We start from the raw sequence: 18,297 nt of genomic DNA on the forward strand, positions 1-18,297 counted from the left end.
TGCTCTAACGCTAGTCTGAGGGGGTTTGAGTGGTAGCAACCGAATTCCAAAAGTAATGGCTTGGTGGTCAGACCATATCAGAGGTAGCATTGCTCCCAGCTCAATGCTTTGGTCATTAGTGAACAGGCCATCCAGCGTGTGTCCGGCTTCATGCGTGGGGCCCTTCACCAGCTGCTGCAGTCCTATTGCCTGCATATCAGTAATAAGCTGGGATGTATCTTTATTTTCCATATTTTCCAAAGGAAAATTGAAATCCCCAAGAATTGTATAAGTCGGGGATTCTATTACTGATTCCATAATTTCAGTAAGTGCAGCTAGGAATTTAGTGCGTGGCCCAGGTGGCCTGTACACCAGGGTTCCTTTAAAAACCTGTTTATGAGTAAGGTTAATAGTAAATGCGAAGGCTTCGCAACTGGTACTTTGAATAGGCTCAAATTTGGCACGATAAATGTCCCTATAGATAATGGCCAGGCCTCCGCCTCGGCCCGAGGCTCTATCTTGTCTAGCTACGCTATAACCTTCAGGGGTAGCTTGCACAAAATCTGGGCCTGATGCTTCATCTCCCCATGATTCTGTGATGAACAAGATGTCCAGTTCGTGATTAATAATGCTCTCCCTGATGTCCAGACTATGTTTAGGGAGGGAACGTGAATTAATAAGTGCGGCTCTAGTATACTGTGCCGCTAGTGAAGAGGCACTAGCAGTTATGGATGAGTAGGATGTGGTATTTATCGCAGGCAGGGGGGTGGCAGCATGAAAGAACAGCCTGCACATGACATGGATGTGGATATTGAATGTTTTAGAGACGGCAATACTTGACAAGACATACCCAATCCCGTGTTCCATTCATTCAACTGAGTGGAGGTGTAGCGTAGGGTAGATGCGGTATACAGGATGTCAGCAGGACCAGGGGGGTGGCCCTGGGCCCGGATCTGGCTCGGACGGGCGCAGACGGGCTTGTCTTAGGCGCGTCTTCGGCACGCGCCCGCTGCGCTCGTCCGCTGCGCATCCTAGGCGAGCGAGGACTAAATAGCTCTCTCCCGGAAGTGGAGAAGAGCTAGACCGCGTCCCTACCCAGCCCCAAGATGGCGGCTGGTGCTCGTGGTCGAGTGCCCTATTCCCTTCGCTCTAGCGCGTCGGGTAGGTTCCAAACAGTGTGCAAAATTATGCTAGGATCAGTGCAATATTAGTATCTTCGTTATCAGCAATTAAAATACACTTTTTATTTAAAAAGTCAATTTTCTAAAATTCATTCAGCAGCTTCCTAAATTCATTTCTAGCAGCCTACAAGGTAAATAAAAGGTTTCTATATAAAAACGGTCAGCGCTAGTGCAAGTTCAGCTTCGTGTAATGTGCAAAAGGTATCACACAGCTATCATACAGCTATGTAGGCAAATGGTTAGTTTCTTCTCTTGAGTTGAACCTGCCACTTCGCATGGCCCTCTGGGAAATGTGACCCTGAAGGTTAACTGTACCAGTTATAATCACCTGGGAAACGTAGTCCACTGTATCGTTGCAATCCAGTAGACTAAGACCAGACCTGGGAGAGCGCCTCTCTTGAAAGTTAATCCACCGCACTGACCAGAATAAGGAAGCTCATTTGCTGAAGGTGTAATTATTACAGTGCCTCGGCTGCTGAGGGCCGGTCTGTGCCTCTTGTTCTAGAGGAGACATGCTTCGTACCAAAGCAGCACAGAAACTGGTCACCGAGCCTCGGCAATGCGCAGCCAGACACACGCCTTGTACCGATTCAGCAGAGATTCACGACAAGGAGTGTACCTCAGCGTTATGTGTGTACAACACATCTACTACGGAGCCTTTATGATGCAGGACACAACTTCTGTAAGAGGCTTATGGCTGTAGAGCATGCCGTGGACACAGGCGCGCAAGGTATAGAAACTAATTACATGTGCAAAATTAATTAAAGGCAAAAAACAGGACAACAAGAAAACAAAAACAAACAAATCTCATCCAATATTGCAAAACTACTAAGCACCACTGCACAGTGGCGTAACGAAACTTGAGGGGGCCCCCCTGCAAAGCACATGGAGGGCCCCCCCCGCGGCGCGGCCCACCATGCCTCCCCGGCGGCGCGGCCCACCATGTTCCACTTTGCCCTGCATATGCAGTGACAGAGATCTGCTGTCCCTTTCAGGCATTCATCCCTGCATTTGCCGCCAGTCACAAGGGTCACTACTGCAACCTGCTTAATTAATCTTCATGACATGATGCAGGTCATTTTGAGACCCCCTATGACCGTACAACCTGCCTGGATGCGACTTATTAGTACATAGGTCACATTGCAAATTGCACGCTTGTTTGCAAACTAATCGGTGTGAAAATTGCACTTCTTCGTTTGAAAATAGTTGCTTCCACATCAAGTCCTAGAAAAGTGTTTCTCAAGCTGTGGGTTATGACCCACTAGTGGGTTGCAGACCGATTTTTTGTGGGTCATAAAAGTCCAAGCAATAAATAAAGAACCCTTTAAATTCTGAATTCACCTGGTCACATTTGCTGCGCTTCAAAGATAGAGGTCAAATGTCAGGCCTGGTCTTCTAACAAACTGTTGTTTACATTTTTTTAACATTTCAATCTGAATTTATAAAGCGCATAAAACCAATAAGCATCAACGCACTGTCACAGAAAAAGGCACCAGAGGGAAAGGGGATCAGCAGTATAGTTGCAGGAATAACATGGGGATTGGTGTTTACAAACTCCTCTCACTTTGTAGTAAGAGAAAGAAAAGTTAAGTGATTTATGTGACAGTTTTCAGGAGTACGAGTGTGAAACGAAAGGCTATAGGCAGGATGTAATTTTGTGCAACACGCAGCAAAATGTAAATTGCCTGTAACAGGGCTTTAAGTGGGATGAAAAAACTGGGGGGGGGGGGGGGGGAGTGCCTCGAAGGTGCGTGGCTAATATATTTAATGGCGTGGCTTAAAAACACCCAAGCTAAAAACCTGTGCTTAGCATAGTGTGCCGCCCGACTGGTATTTTGCTGTTTCTATCATTGCATCCGGATATATAATACAATACAAGAAGTAACATTTCACATACAACAGACCAGGACTATTGGCTTTGCAAATGGTTGTTAGTTGCATAATATAAAAGTAGCATCAACTATGGGTTTGCCGTATACAGAATCGAAAACGCTTCCATTTTGAAATGATTAGACTGTGAAAGAACTAAAGGAGTCTCTTTGAAGGGTGGTGCCGCTGCCCGCTGCACAGATAATATTTTTTTCACCATGAGAGTGGACAAAAATAAAGAGCCCATTAGAGACAGTCTCAGCATCAGCTTTTTAGAACTACCGCCGGAGCTGAGCACAGGCAGGACTCGGCGACGGCCCACTTAAAGCCCTGGCTATCTCCGAGTTCGCACTAAAGGCAGCTTAAGCAGAAATGATCTTTCCTCGCCTCATCTCCTTGGAGTGTTAGTACGCGCTGCGCTGCGCAGCTCTGCTGCCATGCATGATGTGCTTGCTATGTACTGTGAATGAGCAGCGGCCTCTGCCTTGCATCTAGGACAGGGGCACTGGATTTAAGCGGCAGTGGAGCTCCCAATTATTCGGCATGGATGACTAAATTGTGTAGCGAGAAAAGCCAAATTATGCGGCATGATACGGCAGATATTTTGGTAGTATTGCATCATTGTTTTGTAATTTGTATACATAGTTATACTGTCTGCACCAAGATTTCACTCAATTTGTAACATTTTAACAACCAAATGCAGAAATAAATGAAAGAAGACCAGTTAAGCTTTGTGAATGGCCTTCCTCTGCGCACAAATACGTCTCCAAAGTGCTGTTCATGTAATTAATACAGATAGATTAGAAGACTGAAGATTCTTTGTTTTAACGTCTATATCATGGAATTCAATTCATCCTCAGTTCCAGACCACGTAGCCCGTGGTATGTACCGTAGCCTGCCCAGTGCCCACAACATTCAGTAAACACCAATTGCATTTTGCCAGGGGTTTCTTTCCTATGGACTCTCCCATACTGCATACACGCACGCACCCTAGTTTCCGGAGCCTCGGGGAAAACGGTTCCGTCCAGTCCCTGCCTACAATACATTTGGCTAAAACATGTTTTCCAGTCAAGTTACAGTACAAACATCATATATTGCCTGCCCTCATCATATCAAAAGTATTAATCATTTTCTTGACTTGTACAGTCAGTGCAATTCGGAGGTGATGGCAAGAGGACCCCTGGAGCCTGGAGGCTGCGGCAGCAGCAGCCCCGGTGACGGACTTACTTCGGAGTTCGCCGGTTCGGAGACTGGAGGGTAGTCAGTCACATCACACACACACACTCGAGTGAGTCCTGAGGCTGAGCGTGGGCGGGCGGGCCTGGCTTTCCGCTTTTTGTCTTCGAAGTTCGACTTCGTTGTTCAGTTCTCTCTGTCTTCACTTTCACTTATTCACATCACACTATGGCTATGCGACGTGCGTGCGCGCCCCCTGGCCCTGGCCACACCTCAGTCACACCTGACCTTATTGCTTATTGGGCCGCCCGACAGTGTTGTACCCCTGGGCCCGGGGCGAGATGCCTGGCATTGGGTCACCACACACCAGCAGCCCGCCCCCCCACACGGCACTCGCATACGCGGCGGCCGAACCAGGAATGGAAAGTGAAACTGAAGGAAAGTCTACTCTGTCCCTGTCCGCCAGCCGCCATTTCATAGATTCGAGACCAGGCAGTGGAGTGGCGGGTCAACGGTGAAGACTGTGGACAAGTAATAAATGCATTGCATTGGTGCATTGCCACACTCACTCACTCAGACACACTCACACCCCGGCCGCCCCCCCACACCCCCCACCTGGCCCCGAACTTCAGTTGTTGCTCTCTCGGGGCCCCGCACACGGTGCACAATGCACAGCACCATTTCAGACTCGGGACGGCCCGCCTGCCGCCCGGGGGCCGGGGCCCAGCATTTGAAGACTCTGCTGCTCCAGTCCCCAGTCCCACTGCACTGTCCCACACTGTCCCAGCCGGGGCCCCTGCCCCGGCCGCCGCACCATTTTCAAACACTCGCAGGGGCCCGCCGGGGGCCGCGGCGCCACCCCGGCCGGGGGTCCCGCCCCCCCCCTTTCAAAAGTCGCACTTCTGTGTCGCAGGGGCCCCCCAGCCGGCCCGGGGCCCGCGCTGCGCAACATTTTAGCATTTTAGAGCCACACACACTTAGTGTATATTCTATGACGTGAGTGAGGAGGGGGGCCCGGTGGGGCCCCCAGGAGCGCGGGGCCCCCCAGCACTGCGGGGTTTGCGGGGGCCTGTGTTACGCCACTGCCACTGCACTGTACACCTGCACCATACCTATACCACAGCACACTATACTGTACACCATTACACTCTAAAACACTTAAATTAGCACCATTAATGCACTAAATGGCACTTTACTCCACAATACTACACACAACACATGAAACTAAAATGATGTACACAACAGCATTATACACCACTGCACTATAAAACAGTACACTTACCACCACACCACACTATACCTCTACACTATATACCACTGCACTCTAACCTACACCACTTTACTGAGAAACCACTACATTCTACAACACTTCACTGTACAACACTTTACTAAAACAAAAAATACACTCTACACCAACTACTTTGCACCACTACACACTACAACATTCTTCTATATACCATAGCACCCTACATCACTATACATCATTGCACTACACTATACGCTATTTCACAATGCTTCTACAGACTACGCCAAGCCACTGCAGTCTAAAACTGTGCTCTATATCAATACACTCAACACCACTTTACTAAAAACTAATATGCCCTACACCACTAAACCTACAACAACTACTTTACGCCACTGGACTTTACACTACTATAAAAACGACATTATACTCGATACCACATCACTCTACACCACTACATTACTCTACGCCATTACACCATGTGCCACTACACTTAAACAAACTGTACTACATACTACTCTATTCTACTGTGCACCACAGTACTCTACCTCACTCCTCTCTGCACCATTATACCTTACACCACTATGCAACACAGCACTATACAAATATACACTATAACACTCCATTCTGCATAACTGCACTGCATTCCACTACATTCTATATTACTGCACTCAACACCGCTTGACTCTACGCCACCACAATGTAGCCAACACTACTCCACTCTACCCTGATCCACTCCAATATACAACACTATAATTTACTAGACCACACTCCACTATACATCATTGCACAACATACAACTACAAAACACTCTACACCACTATACTCTATACCACAGCACTCAATTCTACTCTACCTCATTACACAAAAAACACCAATACACTACTTTAATCAAAACAAATGCTCTCTACACCAATACGCTGTATGCTAATATATTCTGCACCACTGTACTTTAAGTCACTTGACTCTAAGCCACACTACTCCACTACACTAAACACTAGAATACTATACTGCATTAAACTATACTTAAGTAACACTCTAATCCACTATATAACACCACACTTTACAGCACTATAGTCCACTATCTGCCATTCAACAACACTACTACACTAGAACACTCTATGCAACTACATCTATACACTACATCACTATACGCCACCATATTATTAAACACTATACTTGTACACTATATAACAATATACTTCGCTCGACGTCACGGTTCTTTACAATACAAAACACCCTCTACACTACTACAATATCCTCTACACCACTGTAAAATACTCCAGTCTACAACACTACACTAAATTACTTCATAAAACGACTCTTTACTCCTATCTACACCATTAAACTCTACTATACGGCGAGACATATTGGCATTGCCAATGCTTCTTTATACTTATGATTACTTTCATCACTTGCCATTTTTGACAGCTTCAGTAAATTACTAAAATGTCCAATGCATATGAGATATGAATGATGATTGTATGAATTTTTACGAAATGTGTTCTAGACTTATTTATATTTTTTGTTGTTTTTATGACGTTTGAGTCTAATAAAACTAATTTAAACGTAAGTCTTTTTACAGGTTTTCAGCTCGGAGTGTCCCTAAAAAAAAATTCAGAAGGGTAGTACTTAAAAAGTCAAATGAAATTATAATTAGTAAAATCAGGAATTAGTGGCAGTGACATAAAGGTCATCACCCGAGAAAAAAAAGCTAGCTTTTACCAAGGCTAATATTTAGAGGTTCAAAGTCCACCAGCCATAATGGGAGAAGCATAAAAAACGTCCACATAAAGATTCTAGATGCTACGGCTTCCTAACACAGAAACACATGCATTAAACAAACAAAATTCACATACTGCCCTAAAATGAAATATTGGGGCACCTGTAAGTTTCTTATAACAGCTGGTTACAGTAACATGGAACCTCCTGATGGTTCTTTGCTTGCCAGCCCGTGCCATTTTAAAAACTAATAGCATCATTTACACGACTAACAGCCCCGCTCATCTTGCAGACAAGCCCGCCATCTCTGGTTGCTCTCATACACCCGCAGACAGGACATCATCGGATTACAGACCTTAGAAATGTGAAAAAAACAAGGCAGTGGGACTCGTCCATCTGTGCACCCAGGACCTGGAAGAAAGATTGCCGGTATGCATCAGGACCGAGCAATGCTTCTCCAATTTAGGAACTACTTATAGTTGCACTTCTTTAAAGAAATCACAGTGCATTAACTGTATTCTTCTGCTCCCAGACCCAAGCTACCTCTCCCATTCATCATTGACTATATCCTTGCCTTTGACCCTGTAAAGCGCTTCGCTCCCCTTTTGGCTAAGTTTGTGAAATATACATAGCACATACATACAAGCATACATTAGTTACCAACATGGAGCAGACTGGATCCTAATAAAACTCATAACAGATTGGAAATGTCCTCCTGCTACGATTACAAAAGTGATTGTTATTACCCACTATTTTTCTGATTTCGGTCAAATGGGCATGGCTAAACAAAGCAGACACCACAACTTTCATATAAACAAAGCAGACACCACAACTGTCATACGGCATTTGCTGATGAGATGATTAACTATGTTCAGTAAGGGATTAGCAGACCCAGCAGACAGTAAGAGCAATGTCCAAGGCCTTCTCCTTGCATTCTAGCCTTTTGATAGATGCACCTTCAGATAGATTTTTTTTAAATCATTCATCTAAATTTCCAACAATTGTGTGCAATACAAAAAACAACTTGAATGCCTGGATCTTTAGTGCGCACAATGTCTAAAATAAATCTTCATCAAAACATACTTCTCTTTGATGTGGACGTAAAATTCGACACAGTACAGGATCAACCACAACATGGACTGGCACTTTCTCCCTAGGGGAACAAGAAAAACAAGTACTCAGTCATGAAATTCTGTCTTTGAGATTGATTAAAATAAAAAACAAGCATTGGCATAGCCAATAGGTCTCGCCTTTGGGACCTTATAAGTGTTTAGTTATCCAGCACAATATCCTTGGTGCAACAACATCAACTGTTGCATGGCTAAACACTTATAAGGTCCGAAAGGCGAGACCTATTGGCTATACCAATGCCTGTTTGTTTTGCTATGGTGAGCAGCAGAGTTAGGGCTGGTGGCAAGGGCAACACGAACAATGAAGGGAGGGCACGTGTCAAGGGCAACATGGACAATGGATAGAGAGCAGTGGGGGGGGCAACATGGACACCAAAGGGACGGGGGTCTGGGGGGGGGAGCACAGACAATGGAGGTACGATGGGTGTGGGAGGGCAACATGGACAAAGAAGGGAAGGTTGGTTGCAGGGCAACATGACCGCAAGCAAAGGAGGGGCGACTGGAGGGGGGCAAATGGAGGGGGGAGAAGTAGATAAATGAAGAGAGTTATTTGAAAGTGGGTATGTGGTGATGTGCAGAGTAGGAAGTAAAACTAGTTGGGGCCATATCATATAAACTGGGCTACAGTAGGTTGAAGGGCTTGAGCAGTATTGTACCAACTTAGACTGTGGTAAATGGTTGATTGACACACAAATGTGCTGCTGCTTTTGATTGGAAACGTTGCATCTTTTGTTGGCATATCTCAAGTGAACAACTGAACACAGTACAGTACCATGGCGATACCATAACATACCAAAAACAGCATAGCACAATTAAAACGTAACAGACGCCAACAAAAACAGAATGCATCATAGCCAAAGGACAGCTCATCACATTGCAATATTCCAGCACAAAAAACAACAGAATACATCACACCTATAGCACAATGCCACACAAAAAATACTCACTTTGTCACATTACCACCTCCGCAAACTTGTTATCATAATATTGTAGTAAAGGATGGTGTGCACCAAGCACTTAACGTACAACAAGGACATCACATAGCATTAGTTAAAAGTGTTTGTGAACAGGTGTTCCCTCTCTGTGTGTTCTGCGGTGATGGCAACCAGTGGCAGTGAGGGAGCCATCTTCCGGCGGAGTGTGGGTATTGTATATTCTGTTCTAATGTGTGTAGAGCAAATTAAAATAACAATAAAGTAATGTCTTTGGCACACTTAAATACTCAAGTTTGCATGTAATACAACCTCGGTTAATGGGGCATCCGTTGGGAGTGGCTAGCGGTTAACCAAATATAATAGTCAGTCAAATGCTGATTTGTCAGTTAAGATAGATATTTGATCACGTGATTGTCCTTTAGCAAATGTGCCTCATTAGCACTTTGCAAAGCCAGGAAGGTTGCACTTACTAGAAGATTCGAGAATGTAAAGTACCATAGAACACAGGTAATGCTGTGAATGAAATAATTTCTAATGAGATCTAAATAACATTTCTTATTTTCTCTTGTCAGTGGTTCATATAATATTATTAGAATAGGTAGCTGCCTTTTCTCTCACAGTGTATGTTAGCCTTTCTCTCTGATTACATTCGTTTCATGGAGGGAGGGTATGTTATACCTTTCCCCGTGCCCGTGTAGGCATTTGTGCACTGACGTGGAAACAAGTCGGGGAAAGAGACTTTTGCTGCCTCTGAAGCAATGTTCTTTGAAGTTGTATTTAAAGATTAACTTTAGTAATGTTGTGTTTTGGGGGCTTCTAGGTAATTGCTTTTACGGCGGTAGAGGAGAGTTGCCGTTTCATGAATGCCAAACAGCCTTTTTTTACCCCCTTGAGCCTGAGTCAGCTCTTTGTAAATTTACATGACAGGGAATAAAAAAGAAACACCTGTGATGGCCGCCCTCTGCTTTGCCCACTCTGCCAGATAAGTACCGGCCGTTAATAAGGGTGGGGAAAAAAGAACACTGCGAGTGTGGGTGTGTGAGACCATAGAACAAAGAGAAAAGGGAGGTGAGCAATGTGTGAGACAGTGGAAGCGAAGGAAAGAAATGTGAGCCATGTGTGAGAAAGTGGGAGAGAAGGGAAGGGAGATGAACCATGTGTGAGCGGAAGAGAGAAAAGCCCAAAGTTACCAAAAATAAACTTACCAACCACGCTGCCAAACGTTTCAAAAGCCGCAGAACTCAACTTAACAGCCCTTCGCAGGATACTCAGATATAATGCAAATTTAAAAGTCCAACGCTGTCCCAACAAGTACAAACAACAGCAGCCACCGCAGCGAACACGGAAGACTACGAAAGTAAAAGCAGCTCAGTACTGGGTTGTAACTGAGGGCGGGGGCTGCCTGCGCATGCGCGTCATTCCAAAGTTTCGTTTTTAGGAGCGAGCCCCGGAGCGAAAACGAAGTGGCAGCTGAAGTCCCGGGTCCCAGGAGGGGGCCCGGGTGAAGACCAGCAGATACCAGTGCGGGAGAGAGAGACACGGAACCCGGAGAAAGAGACGAGGGGGCCCGGGTGAAGACCAGCAGATACCAGTGCGGGAGAGAGAGACACGGAACCCGGAGAAAGAGACCGGTGAGTGGGGAGATGTGTGTGCGTGTGTCTGTGTACATGTGTCTGTGTACATGTGTCTGTGTGTAGAGCACGGTGAGTTGGTGAGGGGGGGTCGGGAGTGTGTCTACATGTGTGCGCGTGCGTGAGAGTGATCCATGGTGACTGAAGAGCCTGCCGGAATCGGAGCGCGTGTTGACGCGCGCGACCTGATCCCGGCAGGCTGCTTCATGCGTGCGCGTGCCAGTCTCTTGTCCTCTCCCTTTCAGTCCTTGAAAGGCAGAATGATCACAATAAGTCTCGCAGCGACGGATCGCTTTGCGATCCGGTTCGCAGGTGCGAGACCTAAAAACTCACACAAACGCCAAACGGAGCATCTGACTTCAAAGTCAATACATGATAATCTATCTTGTATTGGACAAGGTTTATTTCACTTGAGCAGTAGGCTGAAATGTCCAATTTTTATTTCAGGAATTCTCAAATAGCACTATGCAGCTGTAGAACTTTGTTTCGTCTGAGAGATGTATTTTCCATAAGGTGTTCTCTCTATACTGTTCCAGTAGTTTCTGTCAAATGCGTATTAGTATAATTTAACAGGTTTGGAAGCTGGGTTACATTTTCTTTTAATCAGTCAAGCTATGCCATTTACGTCAAGTGGGCTGGATTTTAGGTGGAGGGATAGCATGTGGCTGACAATAGTGATTCAGCACCTAAGTCCAGCTATTCGATTTCTTGTCCTTGTGAAGAACATGTGGATACAGATTTACTGTGTCCAAATCTGCATGTGTGGTCCCCATTCTGGAGGCAAACTTGCGTCTATTGGCCAACTACTAGCCAGTTATTTCTCTACAACTGCTGGACTAGCCAGTTGAAGGATTTTTTCTGCACCAGTGTATTGTAACATTTCCTAACTGCTGAGATGTCTCGCATGCCAAGAGAACATAAAATAACTTCTCAACCAAAAATAAAATCTGGTGATGGACTTTCCTCTACATGAAAAGGTGGGAAGCCTAAAATATTAACATCTGATGAACAATCACTTCATTGTTACACATGAATAGATTATAAGAAACTGTCCTCAAATTGTAACTGTACCTACCAAGTTTCATTGCAACATCAGAGTAGTTGGAGGATTGCAAAAACTGCATTTCAGCAAAACATGTTTCATTGAGGGGGTGTACAGGATGCAAAATGTATTGAACCCATACCATATTACTTAAAAAATTAGATTTTTTTTAATGTGGGCCTATTAGCAATTCCAAGCGTAGTATAAAAGCTTCATATGTTTTTTGATCTTTCGGAACATTTCGAAAAAAAGAATCCAGCAAATTTTAGAAAACTGGTGTGCAACCAGGGATATTCTCCACACAATATTTTACAAGTTTCGCTTAACACACTGGTCGAGCTCTTATGTCATGGAAATAAACTTACACATGAGAACAGGTGAATAAAATTCAAAGTAGGGTGCCTTACTTGTCGACTTTGAGCAGGTCATGAGCGCTCAGAGGAGGCGGCTCATAAAGAACTAGTGCCCCGTCTTCAAAGGGGTCATGCAGTGCCCGTCTGACACCAGCCTTTTTAATACCCAGTGCCCGTATGCCAAGGGCTCCTAAAACATAGGGGGAAAAGTAGCTATTATGAAATGTCATTATGTCAGGAATATGTAATTAACAGTCAATCTCATGAAATGTTAAACTGAATTTGAAACAAAGTAAACTTACCAACTAAAAACCACCAACTTCATAGTGTCAAAGAGGAAGGTGGTAGTAAGAGAATACAATAGGTATAAAAGAAAAACAAGCAATGGAAATGCAATAGGTCTCGCATTAGAAAAGTTGGAGTTATTGGTCTTGTAAATGACATTTTATTAATTTGTTGGTTTTTAAAATTGCTAAATTGATGGCTTTGTCATTTACAATGCCAATAGTTATAACTTTCGCGAATGTGACACCTATAGCATTTGGAATGCAACATGTTTTGTATTTACGTCACTTAGATGGCAGCTCTGGTCGTTAGGCCACATCTCTAGAGAGCAGGAGAGTGCAGCAGGGGAGAGAAGCACAGCAATGCAATAGGTCTCGCATTAGGAAAGTTTGAGCTATTGGTATTGTAAAGGACACATTTTTTATGTATGTGCTTGTTTTGAAAATAGCGAAATTAATAGCTTTGTTATTTACAATGCCAATAGTTTTATCTTTCGCAAATGTGACACCTATTGTAACACAATATGTGTTGTGAGGGTGGGTGAGAGTGAGGGGTTGAGGGTGAGTGAGGGTGAGAGGGTGAGTGAGGGTGAGTGAGGGTGAGTGAGGGTGAGTGAGGGTGAGTGAGGGTGAGTGAGGGTGAGTGAGGGTGAGTGAGGGTGAGTGAGGGTGAGTGAGGGTGAGGGGTTGAGGGTGAGGGGTTGAGGGTGAGTGAGGGTGGGGGTGAGTGAGGGTGAGGGGTTGAGGGTGAGTGAGGGTGGGGGTGAGTGAGGGTGGGGGTGAGTGAGGGTGGGGTTGAGTGAGGGTGGGGTTGAGGGTGAGGGGTTGAGGGTGAGGGGTTGAGGGGTTGAGGGTGAGGGGTTGAGGGTGAGGGGGTGAGGGGTTGAGGGTGAGGGGTTGAGGGTGAGGGGTTGAGGGTGAGGGGTTGAGGGTGAGGGGTTGAGGGTGAGGGGTTGAGGGTGAGGGGTTGAGGGTGAGGGGTTGAGGGTGAGGGGTTGAGGGTGAGGGGTTGAGGGTGAGGGGGTGAGGGTGTGAGGGTGAGGGGGTGAGGGTGAGGGGGTGAGGGGGTGAGGGTGGGTGAGTGAGGGTGGGTGAGTGAGGGTGGGTGGGTGAGGGTGAGTGAGGGTGAGTGAGGGTGGGTGAGGGTGAGTGAGGGTGGGTGAGGGTGAGTGAGGGTGAGTGAGGGTGAGTGAGGTTGAGGGTGAGTGAGGGTGAGGGGTTGAGGGTGAGTGAGGGTGAGGGGTTGAGGGTGAGTGAGGGTGAGGGTGGATGAGGGTGGGTGAGGGTGAGAGGGGTTGAGGGTGAGTGAGGGTGAGTGAGGGTGAGTGAGGGTGAGTGAGGGGTTGAGGGTGAGGGGTTGAGGGTGAGGGGTTGAGGGTGAGGGGTTGAGGGTGAGGGGTTGAGGGTGAGGGGTTGAGGGTGAGTGAGGGTGAGTGAGGGTGAGGGTGAGTGAGGGTGAGTGAGGGTGTGGGTGAGTGAGGGTGAGTGAGGGTGTGGGTGAGTGAGGGTGAGGGGTTGAGGGTGAGTGAGAGTGAGGGTGAGTGAGGGGTTGAGGGTGAGGGGTTGAGGGTGAGTGAGGGTGAGGGGTTGAGGGTGAGTGAGGGTAAGGGGTTGAGGGTGAGTGAGGGTGAGTGAGGGTGAGGGGTTGAGGGTGGGTGAGGGGTTGAGGGTGAGTGAGGGTGAGTGAGGGTGAGGGTGAGTGAGGGTGAGGGGTTGAGGGTGAGTGAGGGTGAGGGGGTGAGTGAGGGTGAGGGTGGGTGAGGGTGAGGGGTTGAGGGTGAGTGAGGGTGAGTGAGGGTGAGTGAGGGTGAGTGAGGGTGAGTGAGGGTGGGTGAGGGAGGGTGAGGGAGGGTGGGTGAGGGTGAGTGAGGGTGAGGGGTTGAGGGTGAGTGAGGGTGAGGGGTTGAGGGTGAGTGAGGGTGAGGGTGGGTGAGGGGTTGAGGGTGAGTGAGGGTGAGGGGTTGAGGGTGAGTGAGGGTGAGGGGTTGAGGGTGGGTGAGGGTGAGTGGGGTTGAGGGTGAGTGAGGGTGAGGGTGGGTGAGGGGTTGAGGGTGAGGGGTTGAGGGTGAGTGAGGGTGAGTGAGGGTGAGGGGGTGAGTGAGGGTGAGGTGTTTAGGGTGGGTGAGGGTGAGGGGGTGAGTGAGGGTGAGGGGTTGAGGGTGAGTGAGGGTGAGGGTGAGTGAGGGTGAGGGGTTGAGGGTGAGTGAGGGTGAGGGAGGGTGGGTGAGTGAGGGTGAGTGAGGGTGAGGGGTTGAGGGTGAGTGAGGGTGAGGGGTTGAGGGTGAGTGAGGGTGAGGGGTTGAGGGTGAGTGAGGGGTTGAGGGTGAGTGAGGGTGAGGGTGAGTGAGGGTTGAGGGTGAGGGTGGGTGAGGGGTTGAGGGTGAGGGGTTGAGGGTGAGGGGTTGAGGGTGAGTGGGGTTGAGGGTGAGTGGGGTTGAGGGTGAGTGAGGGGTTGAGGGTGAGTGAGGGTGAGGGGTTGAGGGTGAGTGAGGGTGAGGGGTTGAGGGTGAGTGAGGGTGAGGGGGTGAGTGAGGGTGAGGTGTTGAGGGTGGGTGAGGGTGAGGGGTTGAGGGTGAGTGAGGGTGAGGGTGAGGGGTTGAGGGTGAGTGAGAGTGAGGGTGAGTGAGGGGTTGAGGGTGAGGGGTTGAGGGTGAGGGGTTGAGGGTGAGGGGTTGAGGGTGAGGGGTTGAGGGTGAGGGGTTGAGGGTGAGGGGTTGAGGGTGAGTGAGGGGTTGAGGGTGAGTGAGGGGTTGAGGGTGAGTGAGGGGTTGAGGGTGAGTGAGGGGTTGAGGGTGAGTGAGGGTGAGGGGTTGAGGGTGAGTGAGGGTGAGGGGTTGAGGGTGGGTGAGGGTGGGTGAGGGTGAGTGAGGGTGAGTGAGGGTGGGTGAGGGTGAGTGAGGGGTTGAGGGTGAGTGAGGGGTTGAGGGTGAGGGTGAGTGAGGGTGAGGGTGAGTGAGGGTGAGGGGTTGAGGGTGAGGGGTTGAGGGTGAGGGGTTGAGGGTGAGGGGTTGAGGGTGAGGGGTTGAGGGTGAGGGGTTGAGGGTGAGGGGTTGAGGGTGAGTGAGTGAGGGTGAGTGAGGGTGAGTGAGGGTGGGTGAGGGTGAGTGAGGGGTTGAGGGTGAGTGAGGGGTTGAGGGTGAGTGAGGGGTTGAGGGTGAGGGTGAGTGAGGGGTTGAGGGTGAGGGTGAGTGAGGGTGAGGGAGGGTGAGGGGTTGAGGGTGAGGGGTTGAGGGTGAGGGGTTGAGGGTGAGGGGTTGAGGGTGAGAGGGGTTGAGGGTGAGTGAGGGGTTGAGGGTGAGTGAGGGGTTGAGGGTGAGTGAGGGGTTGAGGGTGAGTGAGGGGTTGAGGGTGAGTGAGGGGTTGAGGGTGAGTGAGGGGTTGAGGGTGAGTGAGGGTGAGGGGTTGAGGGTGAGTGAGGGTGAGTGAGGGTGAGTGAGGGTGAGTGAGGGTGAGTGAGGGTGAGTGAGGGTGAGGGGTTGAGGGTGAGTGAGGGTGAGGTGTTGAGGGTGGGTGAGGGTGAGGGTGAGGGGTTGAGGGTGAGTGAGTGAGGGTGAGTGAGTGAGGGTGAGTGAGTGAGGGTGAGTGAGTGAGGGTGAGTGAGGGTGAGGGGTTGAGGGTGAGTGAGGGTGAGTGAGGGTGAGTGAGGGTGAGTGAGGGGTGAGGGGTTGAGGGTGAGTGAGGGTGAGGGGTTGAGGGTGAGTGAGGGCGAGGGGTTGAGGGTGAGTGAGGGCGAGGGGTTGAGGGTGAGTGAGGGTGAGGGGTTGAGGGTGAGTGAGGGTGAGGGGTTGAGGGTGAGTGAGGGTGAGGGGTTGAGGGTGAGTGAGGGTGAGTGAGGGTGAGGGTGAGTGAGGGGTTGAGGGTGAGTGAGGGTGAGGGTGAGTGAGGGGTTGAGGGTGAGTGAGGGTGAGTGAGAGTGAGGGGTTGAGGGTGAGGGGTTGAGGGTGAGTGAGGGTGAGGGGTTGAGGGTGAGGGGTTGAGGGTGAGTGAGGGTGAGGGGTTGAGGGTGAGTGAGAGTGAGTGAGAGTGAGGGTGAGTGAGGGTGAGTGAGGGTGAGTGAGGGTGAGTGAGGGTGAGTGAGGGTGAGTGAGGGTGAGTGAGGGTGAGTGAGGGTGAGTGAGTGAGGGTGAGTGAGTGAGGGTGAGTGAGTGAGGGTGAGTGAGTGAGGGTGAGTGAGGGTGAGGGGTTGAGGGTGAGTGAGGGTGAGGGTGAGTGAGGGTGAGTGAGGGTGAGTGAGGGGTGAGGGGTTGAGGGTGAGTGAGGGTGAGGGGTTGAGGGTGAGTGAGGGCGAGGGGTTGAGGGTGAGTGAGGGTGAGGGGTTGAGGGTGAGTGAGGGTGAGGGGTTGAGGGTGAGTGAGGGTGAGTGGTTGAGGGTGAGTGAGGGTGGGTGAGGGGTTGAGGGTGAGTGAGAGTGAGGGTGAGTGAGGGGTTGAGGGTGAGGGGTTGAGGGTGAGTGAGGGTGAGGGGTTGAGGGTGAGTGAGGGTGAGTGAGGGGTTGAGGGTGAGGGGTTGAGGGTGAGTGAGGGTGAGGGTTGAGGGTGAGTGAGGGTGAGGGGTTGAGGGTGAGGTGAGTGAGGGTGAGGGTGAGTGAGGGTGAGGGGTTGAGGGTGAGTGAGGGTGAGGGGTTGAGGGTGAGTGAGGGGTTGAGGGTGAGTGAGGGTGAGGGGTTGAGGGTGAGTGAGGGTGAGGGGTTGAGGGTGAGTGAGGGTGAGGGGTTGAGGGTGAGTGAGGGTGGGTGAGGGTGGGTGAGGGTGGGTGAGGGTGAGTGAGGGTGCGGGTGAGTGAGGGTGAGGGTGGGTGAGGGGTTGAGGGTGAGTGAGGGTGAGGGGTTGAGGGTGAGTGAGGGTGAGGGGTTGAGGGTGAGGGGTTGAGGTGAGTGAGGGTGAGGGGTTGAGGGTGAGTGAGGGTGAGTGAGGGTGAGTGAGGGTGAGGGTGAGGGGGTGAGGGTGAGTGAGGGTGAGTGAGGGTGAGGGGTTGAGGGTGAGTGAGGGTGAGGGGGTGAGGGGTTGAGGGTGAGGTGAGGGTGAGTGAGGGTGAGGGTGAGTGAGGGTGAGGGGTTGAGGGTGAGTGAGGGTGAGTGAGGGTGAGGGGTTGAGGGTGAGGGTTGAGGGTGAGTGAGAGTGAGGGGTTGAGGGTGAGGGGTTGAGGGTGAGTGAGGGTGAGGGGTTGAGGGTGAGTGAGGGTGAGGGGTTGAGGGTGAGTGAGGGTGAGGGTGAGTGAGGGTGAGTGAGGGTGAGTGAGGGTGAGTGAGGGTGAGGGTGAGTGAGGGTGAGGGTGAGAGGGGGGTTGAGGGTGAGGGGTTGAGGGTGAGGGGTTGAGGGTGAGGGTGAGGGGTTGAGGGTGAGTGAGGGGAGGGGTTGAGGGTGAGTGAGGGTGAGTGAGGGTGAGGGTGAGAGGGGGTTGAGGGTGAGGGGTTGAGGGTGAGGGTTGAGGGTGAGGGTGAGTGAGGGTGAGGGGTTGAGGGTGAGTGAGGGTGAGGGGTGAGGGTGAGTGAGGGTGAGTGTGAGTGTGAGTGAGTGTGGGTGAGGGTGAGAGGGTGAGGGTGAGTGAGGGTGAGGGTGAGTGAGGGTGAGTGAGGGTGAGGGGTTGAGGGTGAGTGAGGGTGAGGGGTTGAGGGTGAGTGAGGTGAGTGAGGGTGAGTGAGGGTGAGGGGTTGAGGGTGAGTGAGGGTGAGGGGTTGAGGGTGAGTGAGAGTGAGGGTGAGTGAGGGGTTGAGGGTGAGTTGAGGGTGAGTGAGGGTGAGGGTGAGTGAGGG

At 49.7% G+C, this 18,297-nt stretch overlaps 1 protein-coding gene across 2 annotated transcripts in view; it reads right to left on the reverse strand.

Moving 5' to 3' along the window:
* Nucleotides 1-18,297, reverse strand: part of RAD54L (RAD54 like) — a 159,766-nt gene that overhangs the window by 90,328 nt on the left and 51,141 nt on the right. Inside the window, exons 5-6 of one of the 2 annotated variants that reach the window (XM_078671697.1) lie at nucleotides 12,316-12,451; nucleotides 8,254-8,323 (exon numbers count right to left, since the gene is read on the reverse strand). In XM_078671697.1, the coding sequence (XP_078527823.1) occupies nucleotides 8,254-8,323; nucleotides 12,316-12,451 (206 nt within the window). Of the gene's footprint in view, nucleotides 1-7,525; nucleotides 7,576-8,253; nucleotides 8,324-12,315; nucleotides 12,452-18,297 lie in introns of those variants that run through there. The other variant, XM_078671698.1, reaches the window with a different exon arrangement.

Source organism: Lissotriton helveticus, chromosome 1_2, assembly GCF_964261635.1.
Source record: "Lissotriton helveticus chromosome 1_2, aLisHel1.1, whole genome shotgun sequence".
NCBI lineage: Eukaryota > Metazoa > Chordata > Amphibia > Caudata > Salamandridae > Lissotriton > Lissotriton helveticus.